The sequence below is a fragment of the Pseudophryne corroboree genome, chromosome 10 (assembly GCF_028390025.1).
Source record: "Pseudophryne corroboree isolate aPseCor3 chromosome 10, aPseCor3.hap2, whole genome shotgun sequence".
Lineage (NCBI taxonomy): Eukaryota > Metazoa > Chordata > Amphibia > Anura > Myobatrachidae > Pseudophryne > Pseudophryne corroboree.
Genome location: NC_086453.1, coordinates 99,917,420 through 99,937,967, shown reverse-complemented (window position 1 = coordinate 99,937,967; position 20,548 = coordinate 99,917,420). Strand labels below are relative to the sequence as shown.

Here is a 20,548-nt window from a genome sequence, read left to right as displayed (position 1 = left end):
ATCCTCCACTTTTATCTTGTCACATTTATTTCACTCTGTTTACAGATGTGTCCCCATACACCTCGCCTCGCCACGCCATGCCTGGCACAAGTAAGCTGCACTAGTGTAGCATATATTTCATCCAAATGTGCTAGTTATTTGCAATCGGAAGCGACAAAACCACTACAGAATGGGACATTAAAAAAGCTGTGTCCGCTGCACTTTGTATACAGATTCAGACTCCATCTTCCACAGACATAAGGGTTGCATATCATATTAATCAGTGCAGTCTCGTGAAAGTTTTGTTGCATCACATTACAATTAAGGCACACATTACAGAGAAAGAGACACTCTGTGCGAGGAGAGTCGCACGGGACCTGGCACGCCAAGAAGGGATGTTTGGCGCGACTGCAGCCATAGTGTATGAGGACAAATCTGTATGTTCTCTTTTTGTAGCAATTAATCCAAAACATTTACTGCTTTCTTCAAAAGAGGGTGTGGTACAGAAGTTAGACAGTATAAAGATAGACAGTCATTAGGTCTACACCATAGTGTCGATATTTTTTACCCATATTAGTTGGAATGCATCCCCCTCGCAAGGTTGCGGTGCTCGCCACGCTTTGGGCTTGGTGGCTCTCTTTGCTCCACTCATAACAAGGTTACTAAAGGTAATAGTTTGTGACATGGATAGTAAATGCGGCAAAAGTTGTAAAAAACGTGCCGACCTTTCGACCCTGTCAATCTTTTGACCGTCGACCACCTCCCCTTTAAAGAGTTGCAGTAAATACTTTACTAGAGCTGGAGTCAGTGTTTATGTGCCAATTGGGCAGCACGGATGGTGTTCTGGTTACCACCATTCCTGTCTCACAGCACGGAGGTCATGGGTTCAATGTCCACGATGGCCCTTAACTGTGTGGATTTTGTATAGTCCCCACATGCTTGCATGGGTTTCCTCCGGGTACTTTGCTTTTGCCCCACGATCCAAAAATATACTGGTAAGTTAATTGGCGTGAATGTGTGTGTACATGTGGTAGGGAATATAGATTGTAAGCTCCACTGGGACAGGGACTGATGTAAATGGGCAAATATTAACTGCAAAGCGCTGCGGAATGAGTGTGTTCTATAGAAATAATTGGTAATAAATAATAACAGCTATTTGTTTCCACTTAAGAAGTGATGATCCACCATAACAGATCTTTATCTCACCTGCCCAATTCGTTTCTCCCAGTCCATGCGGTGCAGTCCAGCGGCAGCAAGAATTATGGCATTAAAATCGTCTTTTTCATCCAGCTTTTTCAAACGAGTATTTAAGTTACCCCGCTGAAAATAGAATGTAAGGAGCTAACAATGAGACTCATTCAGATGTGGTTGGAGTTGGTATCACTGCTGTTTCCAGGGACAGCGCTGTATGGTGATGCAGCAGGAGGCGTCGATTACAAGCAGATGCCTCCTGCTGCAGTAGTGATCTGACCTGCATCCTAGGAAGCAGCATTGGATCACTCGATCACCACCAGGCGGCGCAAGCCGCCCATTGCAGAGACAAGGAACTCTGTCCTACGACAGAGATCCCTGGTCTGTACCCACCCACTAAACAGAGGTCGTCGCCGCCCCCTCCCAACTCCCGAACGGCAACAGACTGTCAATCACTGACCGTTTGCTGCTGTCCTGCTTCCGACGTCGCAGGGACCGTACGAGCACCAAAGTACCAAACATCAGCAATTTGCGCACGATATTGCAAGTGTAACTGCACCTAAATTACCCCCAATGAGCAGCTTTACAAACATTTATCGTATTTGATGATCTACTATATAAAACAGACAGTGCACAAATACCTCCAATGATTTCAGATGAGAAAACACATTGAAAATATGAAGTCATGTAAAAAAAAGCAAGGACAACCTCTAACATATCTGTATCAGCACTAACAAAGTTGTGATTAAAAAAAAAGTCACTGTTTAGTTCTTACACGGTTCTTTTTGTATTTTGTATAGTGAAAAGGTTGCATTTTCAATGTAATTGTTTCTATGTACTGCACTACAGACACTAGGTGGTGCTATATATATTATTAATAATAACCATCGCATAGTCTACCAGAAGCCTTAAATTGTGATAAATCTGTTGTAAAAGGGAAAAATAAACCATCATAAGATTTTGGCATTAATTATGCAACAAAAAGTATGCCAGCATGAAGAGGCTAGGGGGATACACTTTTTTCATTGCCCATTTATACCCAGCTGCCAAACCACTGACCTTACATAGCCCCAGTTATGAAAGAGTTCACCAAATCATTCTGTAGATTGCAGAACCAAGATAAGCAGCAATAATATGAAGTAATCATATACAACAATACGAAGCAACAGTAATATGAAGTAACCTTACAACACCAATTTCATTCATGTTTGTGGGTATTTGTTTAAGCAGTTACATTGGCTGGTGTGCTTAACATTATTCTCCTCTTGCGTAATCCAATTTTTGCCAAACTTTAGTCGTGCCACTTTACCATTTACAACAAAAGCCTTATCCTTCCACTGAGAATCTGGTTCTCTGCAATTTCTCAGAGTAATTTGCTGGGATAACAACTCTGGGGAATATTGGCAACTGCCGCCCGTGTTCTCCATTTGTATATAGTCCCTCTCACTGTAGAGCGATGGTCTTCCAATTAATTCAAAAGGACCTTATGACCTCTTCCAAACCGATGTGCAGCAACATTTCTCTCAGATCACCGCAGAGGCCTTTCTCACTGGCACGGTGTGAGCACAGATCTGCCTGCTGTAACCCATACAGACCATGGCTGTCCTCATGGTCGAATAGGGAAGTGCACTTAAATAGCAGCACCTGGCAGAGAAACAGCATCAAGATGACAGATAGACAATGTACAGGTTGAAGTCATTAGGTCAACAGGTACAAAAGGTCGACAGATATAAGGTTGACAGGGTCAAAAGGTTATCCTGAAAATGGTTGATTTATGTTTTTTTCAACATATGCATTATTTACTATCCGCATAAACATCTACTGGGAATAGTAACCTGTGGCGAGCAAATCGAGTCACCTTACCCGGAGCGTGGTGGGGGAAGCAAGCCCACGAGGGTACAAGTGTCTAACGATGGTGGTTAGATAACAGGAAAGATCCTAGTTTTGGGGGGAAAAAACACGCGTGTTGACCATTTGCGTGTCGCACTTTTGTACCCAACGTCCTAATGCTTGTTGACCATATAGTGGCCAACCAAGACATTGTGGATCTATAATTCCACACCCATGTAAAATACCTTCTGTATTAATATGGAAGCAGCTTCATAATTGGCTTATTTTTAGCTGAATAAATGATGACCGTGTAAAATCTATTATGGCTCAGTTGCACATGAAAAAAAAAAAATAAGAATTTACTCACCGGTAATTCTATTTCTCGTAGTCCGTAGTGGATGCTGGGAACTCCGTAAGGACCATGGGGAATAGCGGACTCCGAAGGAGACTGGGCACTCGAAGAAAGAATTAGGACTACCTGGTGTGCACTGGCTCCTCCCTCTATGCCCCTCCTCCAGACCTCAGTTAAGGAAACTGTGCCCGGAAGAGCGGACACAATAAGGAAGGGATTTGGAATCCCGGGTAAGACTCATACCAGCCACACCAATCACACCGTACAACTCGTGATACTATATCCAGTTAACAGTATGAACAACAACTGAGCCTCACGAACAGATGGCTCATAACAATAACCCTTTAGTTAGGCAATAACTATATACAAGTATTGCAGACAATCCGCACTTGGGATGGGCGCCCAGCATCCACTACGGACTACGAGAAATCAGGATTTTGGTACTTACCGATAAATCCCTTTCTCCGATTCCACAGGGGCCACTGGAGCGTAGTTACAATGGGGAAATAGTAGGTAGTAATTGGGAGCTGGCACTTTAAAATTCTCACACTGTGGCTAGCTCCTCCCCTACTATCTCCCCTCCAAGCCAGTCTACGTAAAACTGTGCCCGAGGAGAGCTGGAATAAACAAACTAAGGTAGAGGAGGTTAATGAAGCCCTGTAAACCAGGATAACACAAACCAAACCTGGAACAGAACCTAACAAACAACCGGCTAGCCCAAACTCAACAAGCAGTCATATAATGATCTGCAAACCGTTAAGCAAAATACAAGGAGGAACAGCGCTGGGCGGGCGTCCAGTGGCCCCTGTGGAATCGGAGAAAGGGATTTATCGGTAAGTACCAAAATCCTGATTTCTCCTTCATCCACTAGGGGCCACTGGAGCGTAGTTACAATGGGGACGTCCCAGAGCTCCCAAAACGGGTGGGAGAGCGCTGAGAGTCCTGTAAAATCGCTCGGCCAAACTGTGATGCAGAGGCCGCAAAAGTGTCAAACTTGTAGAATTTGACAAAACAAATGTCGGTCCGACCAAGTAGCCGCACGACATATAGTCGCCGCCCGACATAAGACATGGAGACCCTACGGGCAGCTGCCCACGAAGGTCCCACAACGCGCGTAAAGTGCGCTGAAATGGAAAACGGAGGCTCCCGAGCAACCGCCAAGAAGACTGTCTGATGGTCAGATGTATCCAACAGCCCAGCATATGCTGGGACCCCGGCTATTTAGTACGGGAGCATCGTACAGAACAAAGAAGAAAAACACTTCGGCGAATAGCCTAAGACCTCTGTAGAGAGAGTCGGCGAGCCCTGACAACAGTCAAAGAGGACTGAAAAACACTAGTGTCAGATTTATATGAAAAACGGACATCCCCTTTGGAAAAAACGACCGCTGAGGCCGAAGCTCAGCCTGGGGAGTTGCCAATAGAGTACTCCCTGAAAGAGAGCCCGAACTTACGGCCGCCAGGCAAATCTCTTTTGGAAGAAAACCGAAAAAGGCAGAGACCTTTCTCTATCGTCCTAAGTGGATGCTGGGGTTCCTGAAAGGACCATGGGGAATAGCGGCTCCGCAGGAGACAGGGCACAAAAAAGTAAAGCTTTACTAGGTCAGGTGGTGTGCACTGGCTCCTCCCCCTATGACCCTCCTCCAGACTCCAGTTAGATTTTGTGCCCGAACGAGAAGGGTGCAATCTAGGTGGCTCTCCTAAAGAGCTGCTTAGAGAAAGTTTAGTTTAGGTTTTTTTCTTTACAGTGAGTCCTGCTGGCAACAGGATCACTGCAACGTGGGACTTAGGGGGAAAGTAGTAAACTCACCTGCATGCAGAGTGGATTTGCTGCTTGGCTACTGGACACCATTAGCTCCAGAGGGATCGAACACAGGCCCAGCCGTGGAGTCCGGTCCCGGAGCCGCGCCGCCGACCCCCTTGCAGATGCTGAAGCGTGAAGAGGTCCGGAAACCGGCGGCTGAAGACTCCTCAGTCTTCATAAGGTAGCGCACAGCACTGCAGCTGTGCGCCATTTTCCTCTCAGCACACTTCACTGGGCAGTCACTGAGGGTGCAGAGCGCTGGGGGGGGGCGCTCTGAGAGGCAAATATAAACCTTATACAAGGCTAAAAATACCTCACATATAGCCCATAGGGGCTATATGGAGATATTTAACCCCTGCCTGACTGGAAAAATAGCGGGAGAAGAACCCGCCGAAAAAGGGGCGGGGCCTATCTCCTCAGCACACGGCGCCATTTTCTGTCACAGCTCCGCTGGTCAGAACGGCTCCCAGGTCTCTCCCCTGCACTGCACTACAGAAACAGGGTAAAACAGAGAGGGGGGGCACATTAATGGCTATATATATATATATTAAAGCAGCTATAAGGGAGCACTTAATATAAGGATATCCCTTGTATATATAGCGCTTTGTGGTGTGTGCTGGCAGACTCTCCCTCTGTCTCCCCAAAAGGGCTAGTGGGTCCTGTCTTCATTAGAGCATTCCCTGTGAGTTTGCGGTGTGTGTCGGTACGTGGTGTCGACATGTATGAGGACGATATTGGTGTGGAGGCGGAGCAATTGCCAAATATGCAGATGTCACCCCCCAGGGGGTCGACACCAGAATGGATGCCTTTATTTGTGGAATTACGTGATGGTTTATCTTCCCTTAAACAGTCAGTTGAGGACATGAGGCGGCCGGACAATCAATTAATGCCTGTCCAGGCGCCTCAAACACCGTCAGGGGCTGTAAAACGCCCTTTGCCTCAGTCGGTCGACACAGACCCAGACACGAGCACTGATTCCAGTGACGACGGTAGAAATTCAAACGTATTTTCCAGTAGGGCCACACGTTATATGATTTTGGCAATGAAGGAGACGTTACATTTAGCTGATACTACAGATACCGTAAAACAGGGTATTATGTATGGTGTGAAAAAACTACAAACAGTTTTTCCTGAATCAGAAGAATTAAATGACGTGTGTGATGAAGCGTGGGTTGCTCCTGATAAAAAGTTGATAATTTCAAAAAAGTTATTGGCATTATACCCTTTCCCGCCAGAGGTTAGGGCGCGCTGGGAAACACCCCCTAAGGTGGACAAGGCGCTCACACGCTTATCCAAACAAGTGGCGTTACCCTCTCCTGAGACGGCCGCACTTAAGGATCCATCAGATAGAAAGATGGAAGTTATTCAAAAGAATATATACACACATGCAGGTGTTATACTACGACCAGCTATAGCAACTGCCTGGATGTGCAGTGTTGGAGTAGTTTGGTCAGAATCCCTGATTGAAAATATTGATACCCTAGATAGGGACAATGTTTTACTGTCGTTAGAACAAATAAAGGATGCATTTATCTATATGCGTGATGCACAGAGGGATATTTGCACACTGGCATCTCGGGTGAGTGCTATGTCCATTTCAGCCAGAAGAGCCTTATGGACACGACAGTGGACAGGCGATGCGGATTCAAAACGTCACATGGAGGTTTTGCCGTATAAAGGGGAGGAGTTATTTGGAGTTGGTCTATCAGACTTGGTGGCCACGGCTACTGCCGGGAAATCCACTTTTTTACCTCAAGTCACTCCCCAACAGAGAAAGGCACCGACCTTTCAACCGCAGCCTTTTCGCTCCTACAAAAATAAGAGAGCAAAGGGCTTGTCGTACCTGCCACGAGGCAGAGGAAGAGGGAAGAGACACCAACAGGCAGCTCCTTCCCAGGAACAGAAGCCCTCCCCGGCTCCTGCAAAAACCTCAGCATGACGCTGGGGCCTCTCAAGCGGACTCGGGGACAGTGGGGGGCCGTCTCAAAAATTACAGCGCGCAGTGGGCTCACTCGCAGGTAGACCCCTGGATCCTGCAGATAATATCTCAGGGGTACAGGTTGGAATTAGAGACGGATCCTCCTCATCGTTTCCTGAAGTCTGCCTTACCAACCGTCTCTTCCGAAAGGGAGAGGGTGTTGGAAGCCATTCACAAGCTGTACGCTCAGCAGGTGATAGTCAAAGTACCCCTATTACAACAAGGAAAGGGGTATTATTCCACTCTATTTGTGGTACCGAAGCCGGATGGCTCGGTAAGGCCTATTCTAAATCTGAAGTCCTTGAACCTCTACATAAAAAAGTTCAAGTTCAAGATGGAGTCACTCAGAGCAGTGATAGCGAACCTGGAAGAAGGGGACTTTATGGTATCCTTGGACATCAAGGATGCGTATCTACACGTTCCGATTTACCCCGCACACCAGGGGTACCTCAGGTTCATTGTTCAAAACTGTCACTATCAGTTTCAGACGCTGCCGTTCGGATTGTCCACGGCGCCTCGGGTCTTTACCAAGGTAATGGCCGAGATGATGATTCTTCTTCGAAGAAAAGGCGTATTAGTTATCCCATACTTGGACGATCTCCTAATAAGGGCAAGGTCCAGAGAACAGCTGGAGACAGCTTTAGCACTATCTCAAGAGGTGCTAAGACAACACGGGTGGATTCTGAATATTCCAAAATCCCATTTAATCCCGACAACTCGTCTGCTATTCCTAGGAATGATTCTGGACACGGTTCAGAAAAAGGTTTTCCTTCCAGAGGAAAAAGCCAAGGAGTTATCCGATCTGGTCAGGAACCTCCTAAAACCAGGAAAAGTGTCAGTACATCAATGCACAAGAGTCCTGGGAAAAATGGTGGCTTCTTACGAAGCAATTCCATTCGGCAGATTCCATGCAAGAATATTCCAAAGGGATCTGTTGGACAAATGGTCAGGGTCGCATCTGCAGATGCACCTGCGAATAACCCTGTCACCAAAGACAAGGGTGTCACTTCTGTGGTGGTTGCAGAAGGCTCACCTATTAGAAGGCCGCAGATTCGGCATTCAGGATTGGATCCTGGTGACCACGGACGCCAGCCTGAGAGGCTGGGGAGCAGTCACACAAGGAAGAAACTTCCAGGGAGTATGGACGAGTCTGGAAAAGTCTCTTCACATAAACATTCTGGAACTAAGAGCAATCTACAATGCTCTAAGCCAGGCGGAACTTCTCCTGCAAGGAAAGCCGGTGTTGATTCAGTCGGACAACATCACGGCGGTCGCCCATGTAAACAGGCAGGGCGGCACAAGAAGCAGGAGTGCAATGGCAGAAGCTGCCAAGATTCTTCGCTGGGCGGAGAATCACGTGATAGCACTGTCAGCAGTGTTCATCCCGGGCGTGGACAACTGGGAAGCAGACTTCCTCAGCAGACACGATCTTCATCCGGGAGAGTGGGGTCTACATCCAGAAGTCTTCAACATGTTAATAGACCGTTGGGAAAGACCAATTGTAGACATGATGGCGTCTCGCCTCAACAAGAAACTGGACAAATATTGCGCCAGGTCAAGAGATCCACAGGCAATAGCTGTGGACGCACTGGTAACTCCTTGGGTGTACCAGTCAGTGTATGTGTTTCCTCCTCTGCCGCTCATACCAAAGGTATTGAAGATCATACGGCAAAGAAGAGTAAGAACAATACTAGTGGTTCCGGATTGGCCGAGAAGGACTTGGTATCCGGAACTTCAAGAGATGCTCACGGACGAACCGTGGCCTCTACCTCTGAGAAGGGACCTGCTACAGCAGGGTCCCTGTCTTTTTCAAGACTTACCGCGGCTGCGTTTGACGGCATGGCGGTTGAACGCCAGATCCTAAAAGGGAAAGGCATTCCAGAAGAAGTCATTCCTACCTTGATTAAGGCACGGAAGGAAGTCACCGTGAAACATTATCACCGCATTTGGCGAAAATATGTAGCGTGGTGCGAGGATCGGAGGGTTCCGACGGAGGAATTCCAACTGGGTCGTTTCCTACATTTCCTGCAATCAGGATTATCTATGGGTCTCAAATTGGGATCCATTAAGGTTCAAATTTCGGCCCTGTCAATATTCTTCCAAAAAGAATTGGCCTCTGTCCCTGAGGTCCAGACTTTTGTCAAGGGAGTACTGCATATACAGCCTCCTGTGGTGCCTCCGGTGGCACCGTGGGATCTAAATGTAGTTTTAGATTTCCTCAAATCCCATTGGTTTGAACCATTGAAAAAGGTGGATTTGAAATATCTCACATTGAAAGTGACTATGTTACTAGCCCTGGCCTCTGCCAGGAGAGTATCTGAATTGGCGGCTTTATCTTATAAAAGTCCTTATCTAATCTTCCATTCGGATAGGGCAGAACTGCGGACTCGTCCGCATTTTCTCCCTAAAGTGGTATCAGCATTTCATCTGAACCAACCTATTGTGGTGCCTGCGGCCACTAGCGACTTGGAGGACTCCAAGTTGTTGGACGTTGTCAGAGCCTTAAAAATATACATTGCAAGGACGGCTGGAGTCAGAAAATCTGACTCGCTGTTTATATTGTATGCACCCAACAAGTTGGGCGCACCTGCTTCTAAGCAGTCGATTGCTCGTTGGATTTGTAACACAATTCAACTTGCACATTCTGTGGCAGGCCTGCCACAGCCTAAAACTGTAAAAGCCCACTCCACAAGGAAGGTGGGCTCATCTTGGGCGGCTGCCCGAGGGGTCTCGGCATTACAACTCTGCCGAGCAGCTACGTGGTCGGGGGAGAACACGTTTGTAAAATTTTACAAATTTGATACCCTGGCAAAGGAGGACCTGGAGTTCTCTCATTCGGTGCTGCAGAGTCATCCGCACTCTCCCGCCCGTTTGGGAGCTTTGGTATAATCCCCATGGTCCTTTCAGGAACCCCAGCATCCACTTAGGACGATAGAGAAAATAAGAATTTACTTACCGATAATTCTATTTCTCGGAGTCCGTAGTGGATGCTGGGCGCCCATCCCAAGTGCGGATTATCTGCAATACTTGTACATAGTTATTGTTAACTAATTCGGGTTATTGTTAAGGAGCCATCTTTAAGAGGCCCTTTCTGTTGTCATACTGTTAACTGGGTTTAGATCACAAGTTGTACGGTGTGATTGGTGTGGCTGGTATGAGTCTTACCCGGGATTCAAAATGCCTCCCTTATTGTGTATGCTCGTCCGGGCACAGTACCTAACTGGAGTCTGGAGGAGGGTCATAGGGGGAGGAGCCAGTGCACACCACCTGACCTAGTAAAGCTTTACTTTTTTGTGCCCTGTCTCCTGCGGAGCCGCTATTCCCCATGGTCCTTTCAGGAACCCCAGCATCCACTACGGACTCCGAGAAATAGAATTATCGGTAAGTAAATTCTTATTAAAATTCAGGTCAATGTGGTTTGAAGCGCATTGGAGCAAAACCTCCCAGAGAAACCCAAGATGACGGCTGAATGGTAATTGAAGGAAGGGGAAAACTCTTATCCTTATTATGTCCGATAAAGTTTTCCAAAAGTGGCAGAAGCGAAAAGAGGTAACAGACTTCTGAAATCGGGGCCCAGTAGGCCTAACCGAACTAGGGAACTCCTCCCTTCTGAGGTCTCGAGAACAGTCACACGGTTAAACAAGACCAGTGTAAGATTGAACAAAGAAAAAGGACCCTGTTGAAGTAGACAGTTCAGTCGAGGTAGGAGCCAAGGCTCCTCTACTGACAATAGGTGTAGCTGTATCTTCAAGTCCTGCGTGGCCCAACCGGAGCCACCGAGAGGACTAGCACGCATATTCCCCTCCTGTGTTACCGAAAGTGAGGTAGAAATAGAAAAGGAGGGCATCCTCGGCTACTGCCACCAGAGCTCACGTCCGAGAGTAGGAAAGGGTTAAAGAGTCAGTCAGAACGCCCTGAGGTCGATCCGAAATCTCCGCCAACAGCGGACCAGCTGACAAAACTCCGGGAAATGTCCCCTCACCCGGGAGTCTGACCTGGCGGCTTGACCCGGAAAGAAGATTGTTGTCCTCCGCTCAGAGGGGAGTGTAGGCGACCACTCGTTGCGTCGCAACCTGACTTAAGAAATAGAGTACCTGGTGCCGAGGAAAGAAAAATCCTCTGACAGACCGTGTTGAGAAAAGCCTACGAGAAGCATAAATTGGATCCGTGTCGAACCAGAAGCTCCTGGATCTTCCGGAAATTCAGAAGCCACCTAATGTACAGAGTGGGATTGTAGCAGTAGATTGTCCCATTAGGGAACCAACGTCACTTCCTGCCCTTGAAAAAGAGTTATTCTGTGATCTTCCTGAACCCTGTGGGAGCGGAAGAGAGACTGAATGGAAATGACTGACAGTGAAAATGAGTATCCTGCAATGGGAATCTGAGAAAAGCCCGATGAGGAAAACCCCAACGGAAATGAGTAAACAGGCATCCCTAAAGACAAGGGACGCGTAAAACCCCCTTCTTTATTTTTTTTCTTTTTTTTTTAACTAGCAGTCACAGACTGAAAGGATTCTAAAGGACAAAATAGGCCTGGCCGAGCCAACTGGCTTCGGAACGAAAAGAAAACAAAGGCCTGAGAACTGTCCCGATTCAAATGATATGTGAAAAACAGGGATCAACACCCTTTGCGGTTAGAAGCATATGGAGCACCGCCTGCATTATGTATCCTTGTAAATCGGCCGACCCATGCCGAAGGACTCCTGAGACGGCTGTACTCCAAAATCTAGTCTGTAACCGCCTAAGCCTTCTCAGATCTCCCCGTAGGACCACCGACCTGCGCCTACCCTGGGCCCCTCCAGGTGGTAGGAAGGTCTAACCTGTAGTGGGTGTATAGGATGACCTAAAATCAGAATGGACCGAGGATCCTGAGCCTCTGCTTCAGCCTGTTACCCTGAGATTCCCTGGCGACGGAGATATCGCCCGTGTGGAATCGGAAGCCTGAAAGGGCACGGAAAGATCTAAAGGAAAGACCGGTGAAGGTCCGTCTTGGAGCTGAGGCAGTAGTAGGAGAAAGAAAAGTGGACTTCCCTCCAATGGTTCAAGAAATCCTGCAGAAAGTTCCTTCCCCTGAACCATCTGCCCCGTAGGATTTCATGTTCACCTGTCACTGTCGCAGCCCCAGAGGTCGTCGGGTTAAGACAGCCCAAGCGAGAATGCAGGTTCCGAGTCTGCAGACGTGGAGACCTCAAAAGAATATAAAAGCAGAACCCTGATTCTGATCTGTCCCAAAGTATCAATTGATCCTGATGCGAAATATCCTGTAACCTAGAGGACAATTGTTCCACAACCTACCTGCTCCGGACAAGGTAGAACCCCGCTGCCGTATATGTGTCTTCGATAGATACCTGAGCAATGTTGCCTCAGGAAAATGGCAGCTTGTTGGACCGGTGATACATTGAGGGGTATACCTGGAGAGGTTCTGATGCCATTTCCTTCCGTCTGCGGGGAAAGGATAGGAAAACCAACATAGTTTGATACCTGAAATTTTGCATTCGGGTGTCTGTAAGCCTCCTACCGGGGCCTGCGCAGCCCCTCCGAAACTGGACCATTTAGTCATCGGCGTCGTGATGGACCGGACGTGTCCGCCTCCTTTACCTGCAGTATTAGACGAACTGCTGTATAATGCACCTGGATATTCTGAGACACAGGTTCAGACTGCACCGAAACCAGACATCCTCCGTATCCTGGACATCTCTCGCCTTCTCCCAGAGAGGCCTTTCCCCCGCTGAGTCGTGTAATATGGAAGGCTATCAAGGTTCATTTAGAAACCTGGAGAGGGGAAATGACGTACAAGGTCTCTGGTTAACAGCGACATTACCTGTATAATCTGAGCCGTTCAAACAGGAGTGTCCTGCAGGTGCGTGGAGGGCTAAGCAGATGGCTTCACCACATACTTTGACTGTCCCCGGTGAGACAAACGAAAGGAGAAAAGGTGGGTTAAATAAACAGAGCCCTATGTAAGGTCTGCACTATAATGTGTAGTGACCGACACGATGCAAATAAACTGTCTGGAGCAGCGGAGACCTGAACCAGTAGCGCTGCGCTGTGGGACAGGAGTCTTAGCCACTAGGCTATAGGAGCTCTTTTTGTTGGGATTCAAACCCTGGTCCCCCTATTCATATACCCGCTACTAGCGTACCGAGTCGCAGCGCTATTTGTCTGATGCCTTAAAGTATCTGTGGAGGTACTTGGACCCAGGCCTCTGTGGTTGGGTGTTTAGGGGATTAGTGTGCTGAGCCATACACATTCCCCAAATTACCAATATCATTTGTACCCAGTGACACCCAGGAATAATAAAGGGAAGGCTGTAGTGTACCGCTAATTAAGGTGCACCAGATGTTTTCGGTATTTTGTTATTATAAAACATTGCCGAAGTGTTCTACCCCCTATATATGGTATTGCCTGCATATATATATATATATATATATATATATATATATATATATATATATATATATATATACACACACATATATATATGTATATATATCTATATATATATATCTATATATATATATATCTATATATATATCTATATATCTATATATATATATATATATATATATATATATATATATATATATATATACACACACACACACACACACACTTACACAGTGAATATGAAATACTGTAAATAAATATTGCATACTAGATTTAAATCATTAATGAACTGAGCCCCAGCTCCTGTTATAGAGCAGGCTCCCTGATCTACAGCCTTTATAATATGCCTGGCAAAGGACTCCTCTGCAGGGAGGAATGTAGCCCACAGAGAAAACTAAAATCCCCCTAAGACAGGCTATGTTGCCTGACCCTGAGCGCTGAGAACCGCCGCCGGGAGCCCGCTGAGCAAAGCGGGAATGAGCTTCACCCCCACCGTTACCTGTAAAATAACTGCCTTGCAGCGGCCCGGGGAGCGGGGGACCTGTAAGCGCTGTTGTAACAGCCCGGAGAGCGGCGGTGTTGAAGCGGCCGGGGATCGACCTGTATGCGCTGCTGCAGCGGCCGGGGAGCGGAGGTGCTGTAGCGGCCGGGGGGCGGAGAGCGCTGAGCCCGCCGTACAGAGCGGGAGTTAGCTCCGCCCCTCCGCTTCGGCGCCCAATTTGAAAATGAAACCCGCTGCAGTGTAAGTAAGCGGGAAGCGCCCTGTATCTCCCCGGCCGCCTGTATGCTGCGGCCGGGGAGCGCCTAGCCAGCTGCACGGAGCGGGAGTTAGCTCCGCCCCCTCCTTCAAATTTTCAACATGCTGTTGTAAAAAAAAATAAGCGGGAAAAAAAATATATTTTGATCTTGTAGATACCAGTTACTGTGGAACTACAAGTCTCACAATAACCCGCCAGCCATAAGTTCTCTAGCAGCTGTGAAGACACTTGCTAAATCTGTGACAGGACTGTATCACCCGGCTGCCTGTATGCTGCAGCCAGGGAGCGGAGAGCGCTGAGCCCGCTTACAGAGCGAGCTGAAGCTTCCCTAATGTGTAAAACATATAAAATGCGCCTTTGATACCCTCCAGCCTGTCTATGACTGGGGAGCATAGGGGTCACTAAAACTGACAGTATAAATATAAATCAGTCTGGAGGAGGGGGGAGATTGTACTCACCGCTTTCCCGTAGTTCCGTCAGGCGTTGTACACTGCTCGACAGAACGGCCCCGACACGCGCCGCACGCAGCGGTGTCCGGCCCCTTTTTAGACTTACCGCTGCCATGCTGCCGGAATCTTCTGCTGGTGGAGCGGCCCCGACACGCGCCGCACGCAGCGGTGTCTGGCCAACTGAGGAGAGCTCAGTGTCTCCCTCAGCCGGGGCCCATCCCGAGCTGCACGCAGCTGCGATGGGACCCCGCCGGCAGCTCCCGCGGTGCAGACTGGCAGTGGCAGAGCTGCCAGTCTGTGCGTGTGTGAAAGAAAAATAAAATAATAAAGAAAAAGGAAAAAATTCTTCAGCTAAACCCAAGAGAACCAGCTCACCTCGGGCACTAAACTAAGACTGGCTTGGAGGGGAGATAGTAGGGGAGGAGCTAGCCACAGTGTGAGAATTTTAAAGTGCCAGCTCCCAATTACTACCTACTATTTCCCCATTGTAACTACGCTCCAGTGGCCCCTAGTGGATGAAGGAGAAATAGAATTACCGGTGAGTAAATTCTTATTTTCTCTGACGTCCTAGTGGATGCTGGGAACTCCGTAAGGACCATGGGGATTATACCAAAGCTCCCAAACGGGCGGGAGAGTGCGGATGACTCTGCAGCACCAAATGAGCAAACTCAAGGTCCTCCTCAGCCAGGGTATCAAACTTGTAGAATTTTGCAAATGTGTTTGAACCCGACCAAGTAGCAGCTCGGCAAAGTTGTAAAGCCGAGACCCCTCGGGCAGCCGCCCAAGAAGAGCCCACTTTCCTCGTGGAATGGGCTTTTACAGATTTAGGATGCGGCAGTCCAGCCGCAGAATGTGCAAGTTGAATCGCGCTACAGATCCAGCGAGCAATAGTCTGCTTAGAAGCAGGAGCACCCAGCTTGTTGGGTGCATACAGGAAAAATAGCGAGTCAGTTTTCCTGACTCCAGCCTTCCTGGAAACATATTTTCAGGGCCCTGACTACGTCCACTAACTTGGAATCCTCCAAGTCACGAGTAGCCGCAGGCACCACAATAGGTTGGTTCACATGAAAAGCTTAAACCACCTTAGGAAGGAATTGGGAACGAGTCCTCAATTCCGCCTTATCCATATGAAAAATCAGATAATGGCTTTTACAAGACAAAGCCGCCAATTCTGATACACGCCTGGCCAACGCCAAGGCCAACAGCATGACCACTTTCCACGTGAGGTATTTTAGCTCCACGGTTTTAAGTGGCTCGAACCAATGCGACTTTAGGAAATCAAACACCACGTTGAGATCCCACGGTGCCACTGGAGGCACAAAAGGGGGCTGAATATGCAGCACTCCTTTAACAAAAGTCTGAACTTCAGGCAGTGAAGCCAGTTCTTTTTGGAAGAAAATCGACAGAGCCGATATCTGGACCTTAATGGAACCCAATTTTAGGCCCAGTGTCACTCCTGACTGTAGGAAGTGCAGAAATCGACCAAGCTGAAATTCCTCCGTTGGGGCCTTCCTGGCCTCACACCAAGCAACATATTTTCACCATATGCGGTGATAATGTCTTACGGTCACATCTTTCCTAGCTTTAATCAGCGTAGGAATGACTTCCTCCGGAATGCCCTTTTCTTTTAGGATCCGGTGTTCAACCGCCATGCCGTCAAACGCAGCCGCGGTAAGTCTTGGAACAGACAGGGCCCCTGCTGCAGCAGGTCCTGTCTGAGCGGCAGAGGCCATGGGTCCTCTGAGATCATTTCTTGAAGTTCTGGGTACCAAGCTCTTCTTGGCAAATCCGGAACCACAAGTATAGTTCTTACTCCTCTCCTTCTTATGATTCTCAGTACCTTGGGTATGAGAGGCAGAGGAGGGAACACATAAACCGAGTGGTACACCCACGGTGTCACTAGAGCGTCCACAGCTATCGCCTGAGGGTCCCTTGACCTGGCGCAATATCTTTTTAGCTTTTTGTTGAGGCGGGACGCCATCATGTCCATCTGTGGCCTTTCCCAACGGTGTACAATCATTTGGAAGACTTCTGGATGAAGTCCCCACTCTCCCGGGTGGAGGTCGTGCCTGCTGAGGAAGTCTGCTTCCCAGTTGTCCACTCCCGGAATGAACACTGCTGACAGTGCTAACACATGATTTTCCGCCCATCGGAGAATCCTTGTGGCTTCTGCCATCGCCATCCTGCTTCTTGTGCCGCCCTGACGGTTTACATGGGCGACCGCCGTGATGTTGTCTGACTGGATCAGCACCGGCTGGTGTTGAAGCAGGGGTCTTGCCTGACTTAGGGCATTGTAAATGGCCCTTAGTTCCAGAATATTTATGTGTAGGGAAGTCTCCTGACTCGTCCATAGTCCTTGGAAGTTTCTTCCCTGTGTGACTGCCCCCCAACCTCGAAGGCTGGCATCCGTGGTCACCAGGACCCAGTCCTGTATGCCGAATCTGCGGCCCTCACGAAGATGAGCACTCTGCAGCCACCACAACAGCGACACCCTGGTCCTTGGAGACAGGGTTATCAGCCGATGCATCTGAAGATGCGATCCGGACCACTTGTCCAACAGATCCCACTGAAAGATCCTTGCATGGAACCTTCCGAATGGAATTGCTTCGTAAGAAGCTACCATCTTTCCCAGGACTCGCGTGCAGTGGTGCACCGACACCTGTTTTGGTTTTAGGAGGTCTCTGACTAGAGATGACAATTCCTTGGCCTTCTCCTCCGGGAGAAACACCTTTTTCTGTTCTGTGTCCAGAACCATCCCCAGGAACAGTAGACGCGTTGTAGGAACCAGCTGCGACTTTGGAATATTCAGGATCCAGCCGTGCTGTTGTAGCACTTCCCGAGCTAGTGCTACTCCGATCAACAACTGTTCCCTGGACCTCGCCTTTATAAGGAGATCGTCCAAGTACGGGATAATTATAACTCCCTTTTTTCGAAGGAGTATCATCATTTCGGCCATTACCTTGGTAAATACCCTCGGTGCCGTGGACAGACCAAACGGCAACGTCTGGAATTGGTAATGACAGTCCTGTACCACAAATCTGAGGTACTCCTGGTGAGGAGGGTAAATGGGGACATGCAGGTAAGCATCCTTGATGTCCAGTGATACCATGTAATCCCCTTCGTCCAGGCTTGCAATAACCGCCCTGAGCTATTCCATTTTGAGGGAAACATTCTCCAAATGAAGAGAAGCAATAGGACACGAGGACATGCACTGAGGCTGGAGGGGGGGAGGTTCAGGGGAAATTTGCGGAAAAATTATTTCACAGAAAGGGTAGTGGACAAGTGGAATAGCCTCCCATCAGAGGTGGTAGAGGCTAAGACAGTAGAGCAATTTAAACATGCATGGGATAGACATAAGGATATCCTTACAAAGAAATAAGGATCAAATAAGGTTAGAGATAAAAATAATGTAAAAAAAAAAAAAAAAAGGGGCAGACTAGACAAGTGGTTCTTATCTGCCGACAAATTCTATGAACTTGAACCTTCTTATATAAGTGTTCAAGGATTTCAAATTTAAAATGGGTCTCCCCGAACCGTCCAGTTTCGGTACCACAACATTGTGGAATAGTAACCCCGTCCCTGTTGAAGGAGGGGTACTTTGGTTATCACCTGCTGGGAGTACAGCTTGTGAATCGCCTCCAGCACCGCCTCCCTGTCTGGGGGAGTAGTTGGCAAGGCTGATTTGAGGAAACGGCGAGGGGGAGACGTCTCGAATTCCAAGCTTGTACCCCTGAGATACCACTTGTAGAATCCAGGGATCCACCCGTGAGCGAACCCACTGGTCGCTGAAGTTCCGGAGACGGGCCCCCACCGCACATGGCTCCACCTGTGGAGCCCCAGCGTCATGCGGTGGACTTAGAGGAAGCGGGAAGGACTTTTGTTCCTGGGAACTTGCCGTTTGGTGCAGCTTTTTCCCCCTACCTCTGGGCAGAAAGGACGCGCCTTTAACCCGCTTGCCTTTCTGGGGCCGAAAGGACTGTACCTGATAATACGGTGCTTTCTTTGGCTGTGAGGGAACATGGGGTAAAAATGTCGACTTCCCAGCCGTCGCTGTGGAAACGAGGTCCGAGAGACCATCCCCAAACAATTCCTCACCCTTGTAAGGCAAAACCTCCATGTGCCTTTTAGAATCCGCATCACCTGTCCACTGCCGAGTCCATAATACTCTCCTGGCAGAAATGGACATTGCATTTATTCTAGATGCCAGTTGGCAAATATCCCTCTGTGCATCTCTCATGTATAAGACTACGTCTTTAATATGCTCTACAGTTAGCAATATAGTGTCCCTGTCAAGGGTATCAATGTTATCAGACAGGGAATCTGACCACGCAGCTGCAGCACTGCACATCCATGCTGAAGCAATAGCCGGTCTCAGTATAATACCTGAGTGTGTATATACAGACTTCAGGATAGCCTCCTGCTTTCTATCCGCAGGCTCCTTTAGGGCGGCCGTATCCGGAGACGGTAGGGCCACCTTCTTTGACAAGCGTGTGAGCGCTTTATCCACCCTAGGGGATGTCTCCCAACGTATCCTATCCTCTGGCGGGAAAGGGTACGCCCTTAGTAACTTTTTGGAAATTACCAGTTTCTTATCGGGGGAAACCCACGCTTCATCACACACTTCATTTAACTCTTCAGAAGGGGGAAAAACCACAGGTTGCTTTTTCTCCCCAAACATAATACCCTTTTTTGTGGTACCAGGGTTAATGTCAGAAATGTGCAACACATTTTTCATTGCCGTAATCATGTAACGGATGGCCCTATTGGAATGTACACTAGTCTCATCGTCGTCGACACTGGAGTCAGTATCCGTGTCGACATCTGTGTCTGCCATCTGAGGTAGCGGGCGTTTTTGAGCCCCTGATGGCTTTTGAGACGCCTGGGCAGGCACGGAATGAGAAGCCGTCTGTCCCACATCTGCTATGTCATCAAACCTCTTATGTAAGGAGTTGACACTGTCACGTAATTCCTTCCACATATCCATCCACACAGGTGTCGACCCCGCAGGGGGTGACATCACATTTATCGGCACCTGCTCCGCCTCCACATAAGCCTCGTCATCAAACATGTCGACACAGCCGTACCGACACTCCTCACACACACAGGTAATGCTCTGGCTGAGGACAGGACCCCACAAAGTCCTTTGGGGAGACAGAGAGAGAGTATGCCAGCACACACCAGAGCGCTATAAATCACAGGGATGTACACTATAATGAGTGATTTTACCCTATAGCAGATTTATATATATATATATATATATATATATATATATATATATATATATATATATATATATATATATATATATATATATATATATATATATATATATATAGTATTTGCGCCTAAATTTAGTGCCCCCCCTCTCTTTTTTACCCTATTGAGCCTGGAAACTGCAGGGGAGAGCCTGGGGAGCGTCCTTCCAGCGGAGCTGTGAGAGGAAATGGCGCCAGTGTGCTGAGGGAGATAGCCCCGCCCCCTTCACGGCGGACTTCTCCCGCTTTTTTTATGGATATATGGCAGGGGATTCTACACATATATAGTCTTAATGACTATATTATGTGTATTTTTTTGCCAATGTAAGGTAATCTTATTGCAGCCCAGGGCGCCCCCCCCCCCCCAGCGCCCTGCACCCATCAGTGACCGGAGTGTGAGGTGTGCATGGGGAGCAATGGCGCACAGCTGCAGTGCTGTGCGCTACCTTAATGAAGACCGGAGTCTTCAGCCGCCGATTTCCTGGACGTTCTTCTTGCTTCTGGCTCTACAAGGGGGACGGCGGCGCGGCTCCGGGACCGGACGACCGAGGCTGGGCCTGTGTTCG

The 20,548-nt window shown here is 48.2% G+C and overlaps 1 protein-coding gene across 2 annotated transcripts in view; it reads right to left on the bottom strand.

Annotated features, from left to right (window-relative positions):
• Positions 1-20,548, bottom strand: part of HMBS (hydroxymethylbilane synthase) — a 63,409-nt gene that overhangs the window by 7,264 nt on the left and 35,597 nt on the right. For both annotated transcript variants that reach the window (XM_063942644.1, XM_063942643.1), the window contains exon 9: positions 1,186-1,299. In XM_063942644.1, the coding sequence (XP_063798714.1) occupies positions 1,186-1,299 (114 nt within the window). The remainder of the gene's footprint in view (positions 1-1,185; positions 1,300-20,548) is intronic.